The sequence below is a fragment of the Otolemur garnettii genome, unplaced genomic scaffold (assembly GCF_000181295.1).
Source record: "Otolemur garnettii isolate 467f Iridium unplaced genomic scaffold, OtoGar3 scaffold00018, whole genome shotgun sequence".
Classification (NCBI taxonomy): Eukaryota; Metazoa; Chordata; class Mammalia; order Primates; family Galagidae; genus Otolemur; species Otolemur garnettii.
This window is the reverse complement of record NW_003852413.1, coordinates 1,191,484-1,201,839: the sequence shown is the minus strand read 5'-3', so window position 1 is coordinate 1,201,839 and position 10,356 is coordinate 1,191,484. Positions and strand designations below refer to the sequence as shown.

Sequence of the window (10,356 nt, the reverse complement as noted above, 5' to 3'; positions counted from 1 at the left end):
AAAAAAAAAAAAAAGAAAGCTCATGTCTCACAATGTGAACAAAATAATGAAAGAAAAGATCAGACAATCCCCACTAAGGAACACGCCACAAAACGGCTGATAGTTTCCTTGAAAAGGGTCAAGGTCACCAAAGACCAAAAAAGGCTGAAGCACTACAAGTCAAAGATGACTAAGGAAGCTCAGTTACAAGTGATCGATGTAGACCAGGAAAAACAAGATTCTAGGGTCTGTACTGCTATTATTAACTTAACAGCCAGTAATGTCTCTGAGAAATCTCTTTCTCAATAATTTTGACTCAATAGATGATAAAGACATAAAAAGATCTATTCCTAAGGCTTGAGCCAACAGAAAAAAAAGAGACAGACATAAAAAGATTACAAAGAAAAGAAGAAATTAGTCAGGGACAATAGCTCAGGCCTATAATCCCAGCACTCTGGGAAGCCAAGGTGGGAGGATCCATTGAGCTCAGGAGCTAGAGACCAACTTGAGCAAGAGCAAGACTCTGTCTTTACCAAAAATAGAAATATTAGGTAAGCATGGTGGTGAGCACCTGTAGTCCCAGCTACTTAGGAGGTTGAGACAGAAGGGGGAGGGTTTGCTGTGAGCTAGGCTGAGGCAAGGGCACTCTAGCTTGGGCAACAAAGAGTATAACAACAACAAAAAAAAAACCCACTATGAGATTCCACTTTACACCCAATAGGACAGCTAAACTAAAAAAGACAGTAACAAGGGCTGCGACAATGTGAGAAATTGTAACCACCCCCATACACTGCTGGTGGGAACATGAGGCCCTGGGGAGTCTGGAGGCTCCTCCAAAAGCTAAACATAGTTACTCAAAGGCCCAGCAGTTCTGCTCCAAGAAAAATGAAAACTATGTTCATGCAAAGATGTATACATAAATGCTCACAGTACCATTATCCTAATAGTGACAAAGTGGAAACAACCTAAAATGTTCAGAAACAGAGGAACGGGTGAACCGAATGGGTGAACCAAATGTGGCAGAGCCATAAAGAGGAAATCCTAGCACAAGCCACGACGTGGCCAAGCCATGAAAACATGCTAAGAAACCAGCCACAAATACAATACAAAATGTTCACAATAGGTAAATCCACACAGACGTGATATAGGCTGGTGGTTGCCAGGGGATTAGAGAGTGACTGATAGCGGGTACAGATTTCAGATTTCTTTTTGGTGATGGAAATGTCCAAGAAATTGACAGTGGTGGGCAATGTGTGACTGCAAATACAGAGAAACCCCCTTGTGCTCTTATTTCAAGTGAACTTTTTTTTTTCTTGAGACAAGAGCTTCAAGCTGTTACCCTGGGTAGGGTACCGTAGTGTCACAGCTCATAGCAACCTCAGACTCTTGGGCTTAAGAGATTCTCCTGCCTCAGCCTCCCAAGTAGCTGAGACTACAGGTGCCCACCACAACACCCGGCTACTTTTTGGTTGTAGTTATCATTGTTTGGCAGGCTGGGCTGGATTCGAACCCACCAGCTCTAGTGTATAATGGCTGGCACCTTACCCACTTGAGCTACAGGTGCCAAGCAAACTTTTTTTTTTTTTAGACAAGAATCTCATTCCCTCGTCCTGAGCTAGAATGCAGGGGGTCATCAAAGCTCACAGAAACTTCAAACTCCTGGGCTCAAGCAACCCTCTAGCCTCAGCCTCCCAAGTAGCTGGGACTACAGATGCCTGCCTCAATGCCTGGCTAGATTTTCTAGTTTTAGATACTGGGTTTCTTGCTCAGGCTGGTCTTGAACCCCTGAGCTCAAGTGATTCACCCACCTAGGCCTCCCAGAGTGCTAAAATTACAGGTGGGAGCCACTGTGCCTGTCTCTTCAAGTGGGTGAACTTTATGTTCTCAAATGTATCTCAACAAAGCTCGTTTCATACAACCTCCCAGTGAACATTAGTGGCAATGCCGCTCCAGAGAGCACAGGAGGGTGATCTGGTCTGTGCTGTCCCGCTTTTGTTCTGATTTAAGGTTACTTTTTCAACTAAAAAAGTATTTTCCTTTAAAAAGCACTTGATGGCTCGGCGCCTGTGGCTCAAGCGGCTAAGGCGCCAGCCACATACACCTAAGGTGGTGGGTTCGAATCCCCAGCCCAGGCCCGCCAAACAATGATGGCTGCAACCAAAAAATGGCCGGGCGTTGTGGCGGGTGCCTGTAGTCCCAGCTACTTGGGAGGCTGAGGCAGGAGACTCGCTTGAGCCCAGGAGTTGAAGGTTGCTGTGAGTGTGATGCCATGGCACTCTACCCAGGGGGATAGCTTGAGGCTCCATCTCAAAAAAAAAAAAGCACTTGATGGCTCAGCACCTGTAGTTCAGCAGTTAGGGCGCCAGCCACATACACCAGGGTTGGTGGGTTCACGTCCAACCTAGGCCCACCAAAAAACTACAACAGAAAAATATCTGGGTGTTGTGGCAGGCGCCTGTAGTCCCAGTTACTTGGGAGGCTGAGATAAGAGAATTGCTTAAGCCTGAGAGTTTGAGGTTGCTGTGAGCTATGATGTCCCGGCACTCTACTGAGGGTGACATGATGAAACTATGTTTCTAAAAAAATAAAAAGCACTTGATATTCCACACAGTGCTCAAACAAAGTGTTAAGTCCAATCATGGCTATGATTTTCTTGGCTATTGTGTGTGGATGTCATTTATACCAAAGCCCCCACACTGTGCCAGTCCTCCTCACCCTTTCTTTTTCCCAGGCCAGACAGACACCTCTGGCCACTATCTGAGCAGGGTCCTTTCTTCACCAGCCCGCAGAGGCAGATGTAAAGGGCCCCCCACACCATGTTGGGGTCCTGGCCTCCTCTTGAGAGCTCCCCAGTCCCACCCCAGGACCTGTCACTGTTCTCTGTTCCCCCCAAAGTCCCCAGGGCTCTTGCCGCTTATCCTGCAGATAGAAGGCTAGCCAGAGCCTCCCTACTACCAGCTTTGTCTTCTTTCCCAGCCTCATCAGCAGCTGACATCCTGTGTTTCACATTCTCCTGCCTTTCCTTCTCTGAAGGCAGGCCTGTATGTTTTCCATGCACCTGAAAATGGTGTCTGGCATGCAGAGGACACTTGCAAAGCTGTGGGGTAAGTAATAAACTTCTTTTTCCTTAAAACCTAGAATGACGGACAGGCACTATGGCTCATGCCTGTAATCCTGGCTCTCTGGGAAGCCAAGACAGGTAGATCACCTGAGCTCAGGAGTTTGAGACCAGCATGAATGAGCAAGAGTGATATCCCATCTCTACTAAAAATAGAGAGACTAGCGGGGCATTATGGAGGGTGCCTGTAGTCGTGGCTACTCAGGAGGCTGAGGCAAGAGGATCATTTGAGCCTAAGAGTTGGAGGTTGCTGTAAGTCATAATGTCCTGGTACTCTACTGAGGGTACAAAACAAGACCATCTCAAAAACGAACAAACAAACAAATAAATACTCTAGAGTGAAAAAAGATGTCACTGGATTCTCAGGAGCTGAATGAGATCTACACAGCACAGTCATGGGCCCTCTGCAAACACTTGCAGGCTCTGAACAGAGAAATGCTTTTTCAGGTTTGTGTCTACTGCTGCTGTCACCAACTACGATGCCTCACTCCCATGCTTCCTGGACTGCCAGTCTGTTAAAATAAGAACGAAGTCACTCATTCCCATGTATAGATATAGCAACCTAACACAGTTTCAAAGGTGGTTTGACAGTGACAATCCAGCACCTTAACTGACATGAAGTTTATTTGATCTGCAGAGGGCAGAGGCCTGCTGTCCACACCACACTGCAGCTTTTGCTCACACTTGTGGGAGGTCACTGGTTCCTCCAGCTGAGCCCTGTGCCTGCACCTGAGAGCCACCCAAGACAGAGCTGGGCAGACCATCTGGCAGCTCTAGAGCTCTATGCCTGTAGATGTGCTGCCTCTCCCCTGGGTATGGGCCCACTCCTATTCTCATTCAACGCTGGGTCAGAGAAACAAACAAGACCAGCAGGGGCTTTTTTCCCTGCACACACTGGAAAGCCCTGCAGTGTAACTCTGGCTAAACCTGAGTCATGCGCCCATGTCGAGGGCCGATCACTGTGTTTGCATATTGGGCCCACGGGGCTGCAAGAGGCACAGGGCACAGGTGGTCCCCACAACTCATTGTCTGAGCATAGAACAGAAAGAACATGCAAAGCCACCCCCATTACTCCGTCCTTTCTGTCAAGCACTGTTTTGGTGATGGCAGCATGCTGGGCAGTGTGCACTGGCCTCAACTCTCCATTACAGGAGACCTGGTGCTGCCTTTTAGAAGGAGCCAGATGGCCTTGCTGGCCAAGGTACCCCTAGTTTCCACTTCTCTGGGCAGTCACTAGAAGAGTTCCCTTCACCCTTGAACTCAAATAAGGTTTCTTGCATTACAAAAACTAGGAAGCAAAGACTTAATGTGGTGCAGAGACCTGGCCCAACTCTCATACTTATTGTCCACAGGGGGTCAAGGTGGCCCTAAGGCCTGGCTTATACCACAAAGTTACATTCGCCCCATGCCTAGCACCCTCCTATGACCACCTGGCAGCACCTACACTGACAACCCACACAAGAGTCCCCAGGAAAATGCCAGCCTTCACTCCTAAGGGAACATACTATTTCTATCTCTATCCACCCCATCCAAAGGCCTCATTTCACTTCTTTCCAGTGCTCCTCATTCTGGAGAATGTCAAAAGGCTCCAAATCTTGGTCTTTGCTCCTTCTAACCACCCCTTAAGCCACTACCCCACTGCCAAGCCAAGGCCAATCAGTGCCAGCCAGCATAATTGCCTCCTGGGCATCATGATTGCCCCTACCCCACATATCCTCTGTAGCTTTCTAGAGAGCAAGTCCACTCACCCTCTCCAGTAAGCAGCCTTCCGCCTGGCATATGCCTGCTCAGGTTCTGCTCCTAAAGGCCCAGCCAAAGGGCCTATCCTCAGGCACAGCCTGATTCCAACCAGGTGGATGCCCTTCCCACACTGCCACAGCAGCTAAAGCTGGACATCCAATAATCCTTTCCCTTAAGACCAGGCTTCCAGGAGGGCTGAGATTATGCACCCTGCTCATCTGCATCCCAGCCTGCCCTTGGCTAGCTGGCATGGGGCAGGGTGTAGCCACTGATCTGTCACTAACAGTTAAAGGCCACTTCTAGTAACATACCCTGCAACAACTCAGTCAGTCCTTTCTTAAACATTAAGCAACGTGTCCTAGGGCATTTGCCCAGGAGGAACCACTCAACAAGCAGGGAAAGGCTTCAGTAGCATTGTGTACATTTGGGCCACCAGACTGTTGGTTCTCCTGGCATCCCAGCCCTAAGACACTGGGGGTGTGGGACCCCAGAGATCCCTCTCCCCATCACCAACCCTTGCACCCTCCCTCACCCTACCTTACTCCTATAGCTATTTTACCAAATACAAAATTAAGAGACCAGCCAGGCACAAAAGTCTGTAACCAGCATTTTTTTTTTTTTTTGAGACAGAGCCTCAAGCTAATCCCCTGGGTAGAGTGCCATGGCATCACAACTCACAGCAACCTCCAGCTCCTGGGCTCAAGCGAGTCTCTTGCCTCCACCTCCGAAGTAGCTGGGACCACAGGCGCCCTCCACAATGCCTGGCTATTTTTTTGTTACAGCCATCATTGTTGTTTGGTGGGCCTGGGCTGGATTTGAACCCACCACCTTAGGTGTATGTGGCTGGCACCTGAGCCACAGGCGCCCACCCCTGTAATCAGCATTTTAGTTGGGAGGTGGAGGTGAGGAATGCTTGAGGTTAGGATGTCTTATTGTAGATAGCACAATAAGACATCTCTATAAAAATTTGTTTTTTGAGACAGAGCCTCAAGCTATTGCCCTGGATAGAGTGCCGTGGTATTGTGGCATCACAGCCCACAGCAACCTCCAACTCCCGGGCTCAAGTGAGTCTCCTGCCTCCGCCTCCCAAGTAACTGGGACTACAGACACCCGCCACAACACCTGGCTATTTTTTGGTTACAGCCGTCATTGTTTGGTGGGCTGGACTGGATTCAAACCTGCCAGTTCAGGTGTATGTGGCTGGCGCCTCAGCCACTTGAGCTACAGGCACTGAGCCTCTATAAAAAATTAGCCAGGTGTGGTGTAGACACCCAGTAGTACTAGCTACTCAGGAGACTGAGGCAAGAGAATCACTTGAGTCTACGAGTTTGAGGCTGCTGTGAGGTATGATGCCATGGCACTCTAACTAGAGCCACAGGATAAGACTGTCTCAAAAAAGAAAAAAAAATACAAAAGAACTACTCTACAATGTTAGAATAGCTAAATCAAAATTTCTCCCCGAGTATGAGAGAAGAAAAACAACCCAGAGATATTCTTTTTTTTTTTTTTTGAGACAGAGCCTCAAGCTGTCCCCCTGGGTAGAGTGCCGTGGCATTACAGCTCACAGCAACCTCCAACTCCTGGGCTCTAGCGAGTCTCCTGCCTCCGCCTCCCAAGTAGCTGGGACCACAGGCGCCCGCCACAGCGCCCGGCTATTTTTTGGTTCCAGCCATCATTGTTGTTTGGCGGGCCCGGGCTGGGGATTCGAACCCGCCACCTTAGGTGTACGTGGCTGGCGCCTTAGCCGGTTGAGCTATAGGCGCCGAGCCAACCCAGAGATATTCTGATCCTGAGAGACTGCAAGACAGTGCAGAGTGTAGCCTGCCCCTCCCCCGTCCCCTCACCTTTTGGTGCAGGCAAAGCGAACAGGCAGCTCCTGGCAAAGGGCCACTGCTGCCCTGGTGTCCTCCCACCTAGAGTCAGAGAGTAGGCATTAGGAATTAGGTAGGAAAGGGGACAAAAAAATGGTAGCCATGGTCCTCTGTAGCACCACTGACTGATTCCAACCCCATGTTAGTGCCAGGTGCCTAATGCCACAAATGGGACTACTCTTGACACCCTCCCCACCTCTATACGTCCCCTCCACTTCCCTCCTGCCTGGACAGAGAGCAAACTTCTGGCCAGGCAACAACTCCAACAGTGAGACGAATCAAAACAGTTCCAGTTCTACACACATTTCTATTTTATTATGGAAAAGGTGAAAACGCCACCTTCTCCACAACAGCAACCAGTAAAATTTATCCCAAAAATAACTCGGTACAAAACAGGTCTGTTTCAGAATTTAAAAAAAAAAAAAAAAAAAAAAAAAGGAAAAAAACCTTTACATGAGTTTTTAAATCCTATTTTAAAACATAAAAGAAACAAATCCATCATTGGCCACACAGCCCCAGTCACCACCCACCCCCCAACCAGGGAAGCACGATGAGACGCCTGGGTCCTGTTCCACGCATGGATTTGCTGGTCTGTTTAACTGGTGTCCATCTGAAACACAGAGAAAAGAGGCTCTTGCTCAAAGGTCCTGCTCCCCCCAACTCTGCTCTGGTTGATACCAGCTGGGCTGTTCCCTCCCCTTTTCCCAGGCCAGGACTCACTCTGGCATTATAGGCATCCAGCTGGGCATCCAGCTCTTCTGCAGAAAGCTGTTGTTTTGAGTTTCTGCCGGTGCCTCTGCCTCTTCCCCGGGTGCCTCCACGGGTGCCTCTCCGGGTGCCACCACCAAAACCTCCAGAACCACGGTTTCTAGTCATGCCACCTCTGTTTACACTAGTGAGGAAAATAGGGTTGTTTGTATACCTGGGAAGGCCCAGGATGATGGGGCCACACCACAGGCCACCACCCGCAACCCCCCAGAGGTCCCATAAATCACCTCTGTGTGGGTCTCCGCTGTGTATCAATCTGTGATGTAACAAGCTGGATGTTCATAGGACGGCCTGTGGCAAAGGATACAAGAGACACATTCCAATCAAAGGTTCTGAAATCGACCCAGGTGGCACCACACCCTGGTCTCCATGCAAACTCTGGAAAGGGCCTTTGCACGTCTCAAATGCCCCCGACAAGGGAAATGGCCTAGAGATACTGGTGGGAGAACAAAATGGCAATGACAACAACCCCAACACCTCCTCACTCCTTCTCAGTCCAGGCTAGGTGGGCTGTTTGGTCAGGTGTCCAGGGTGCTCATGGGTGGACAGGTGTGGGTGACCTGACGAAGAAGAACCGGTACCTTTGTCTTTACGACTACAGCCCCGCACTCAGAGGTGTACTATGGCGGTTCTGAGAAGGCTTCACAGAAGTGAGTCTTCCGGAAGGAGCTGAAGGAGGGGAGGGATGTAGCTTGCTGGATGGGGGTTCACAAGAGGTTGGTCCAGATGTGTGGGGCAGCATGAGAGGTGGCAGAATGGAAGAGAGAGACAAAGGGGCAAATGCAAAGTGTCCTCAGCCAGGGGCTGGGCCATTTCCCTACACGGGCAGGTGCCGGCCCAAACGCCACAGCCCCACAGTCAGCCTGGTTTCACCCCCAGACTCACCATCCAAAGGGACACCATTGTACTGCTTCATCGCCTTCAAGGCATCTGCCTTCCGCTCAAAGTGCACATCTGCCGTTCCTAAACTGCGGCCAGAGCGATCGTAGTGCACAGCTGCCTTCTTCAGCGTTCCAAACTCCGCAAAGAGTTCCTGGGAGTCAGAAAGACCAGTTATTAGCAAAGCAACAAAGCTTATTTTGCTTCTGGAGGCCCAGGGACAGTCCCTGGGAGTGTGAGCTGCTTTGGGGTGTTTCCCTGGGAAACAGGGCAATGGTAAGGGGAATTGAGGGAAGGGACTCGGGCAGGAGGAACAGCAACTTCCAAGAGCACCTGGGTCTCAGGGCTTGTGCTGTCTGTACCATGATGCAGGTAAAGGAAGTCGCAAATGGCACAAATTAAGTCACTATCCTCTTAAACAAAGGAAAATTTACAATACACCCAAGGGCTGTTCCAAGAAACAGCAACGGCCATGATCGAGACGAAGGGAAGCTGCCCAATAGACAGACCAGAGCAGCTAGAAGGGCCCGCTGACTCAGGAGCCCTGACCCCAGGCCCTCCCCCAAAGGCAGATTCTGGCTCACCTTTCCCTCTCCTCCTACTCAAGCCTGCCGCAAAGTCTGAAGTCAAGCGCTGCCATGGAAACTGCCCTGACCTCAGGCAGGCTGGGAGTTGGAGAGGGAACCCAGAGTGTGGGGCTACTCCGGCCGCAGGCACACAGCGGGAAGTGGAGTTCACCAAAAGCGGTTTCCAGTGGATGCCAGAAACCACCTTAAAAAAAGTGTTGAGACACTGTGAGTGCTCACTGGCCCTCCTCTGTCCTCCCAAGGCAAAGCCAAATGGCTAGGCTCTGGGGAATTGAACCCAGGAAAGCCCAGCACCCTGACCCAGCCATATCCAAGACTGATACCCAAAAAGTCACTTCTTTACCAGAAAACAAATTTAAATGCCTTTGGGGTCCAAAAAATGGGGGGGGAAAAGGCTCAACAAAAGGTGATTTGAAATTCATGCCACTGACAAGAAAGATATGAGAGGCATGGAATGATAAGACCACAGGGCACAAGGTCTAAGACGCAGTGCTTATGGCAAACACAAGCACACGAACTCTGTCGCCTACATTAGGAAGATGGTTTTCCTCATATTAGCTTGCCTAAAATAGGCACAAAATCAAAAAGCAAGTGACCCAGCTCTAACAATAACACACAGGAACCGTCGCCTGTGACTAACCTCTGTCCCTGTGAGAAACTGGAAGCCCTTGCAGAGGATTTCCACTCACAAAACACATCTTTCAGAGAGCAGTAGCTCCACAGGCAACACCAGGTCCGCCCCAGCGGGCCTCTGCCTTACATAGCACCTCAGGGGGGACAGTGCTAACCCTGATGCAGCGGGGGAGGGCTCCCTTTTCTCAGGCGAGAGGGATTCAGCGCCGAGTCCCAAACCACACGATCACTCTGTGCAGGGTGAACAGCTCGCTGAGAAGGCCCCTGCCCTTACCTGAATATCAGCATCCGACACTCCAAAATCCAGATTTGACACCAGGAGTTTCCCACCAGTCTCCACACCGGCACCACCCCCGAAGCCACTGTCGAAAAGATCGTGCTGCCACTTGTCGGGAAGTTGTTTTGGCTGAAGAAAAAAAAATGGCAAGAAAAAAAACAGACCAATGAATCTCAGTCCAAGGTTCTCCGTGCGCTCACGACTCCCCCAAACCCTCCCTCGTTGAGGCCTGGAGAACCGCGCGGAAAAGCCCCCAGCCCCCGCCCCGCGCTGCAGTCGCCCCAGCCCGAGGCCCGACGGTCCCACCACGGCCGCGAAACTTCTCAGTTCCCTTCGACTAACTTCCCGCCCGGTGCGGCCGCGCCCAGCGTTCCCACCGCTGCCGCCGCCATGAGGCCCCGGCGCGGAGACCACACAAAGAGTCAGGAAGGGTCTCCGCCTCCCAGGCCCGGCCCCGGCAGCACCATTTCGCCCCCGCCCACCACCCGCTCGGCGCCGGCTAGC

At 50.6% G+C, this 10,356-nt stretch overlaps 1 protein-coding gene across 1 annotated transcript; it reads right to left on the bottom strand.

Moving 5' to 3' along the window:
- Positions 1-6,995: 6,995 nt before the first annotated feature.
- ALYREF (Aly/REF export factor) lies at positions 6,996-10,244 on the bottom strand. Its single transcript, XM_003786542.1, has 6 exons — positions 10,230-10,244; positions 9,850-9,981; positions 8,362-8,509; positions 7,704-7,767; positions 7,429-7,600; positions 6,996-7,318 (listed from the first exon to the last, which is right to left on the bottom strand). The coding sequence occupies exons 1-6, from the start codon at positions 10,242-10,244 to the stop codon at positions 7,304-7,306; spliced, it is 546 nt and encodes a 181-aa protein (XP_003786590.1). The 3' UTR covers positions 6,996-7,303.
- Between the last annotated feature and the right edge of the window lie 112 nt (positions 10,245-10,356).

Excerpts from the sequence above, each read along its gene's own strand:
- ALYREF (XM_003786542.1), bottom strand. Across the intron at positions 7,768-8,361 it reads CAATGGTGTCCCTTTGGATG|GCCGTCCTATGAACATCCAG; the intron begins GTGAGTCTGGGG and ends CCTTTGCCACAG. Across the intron at positions 7,601-7,703 it reads CAGCGGAGACCCACACAGAG|TGTAAACAGAGGTGGCATGA; the intron begins GTGATTTATGGG and ends TTTCCTCACTAG.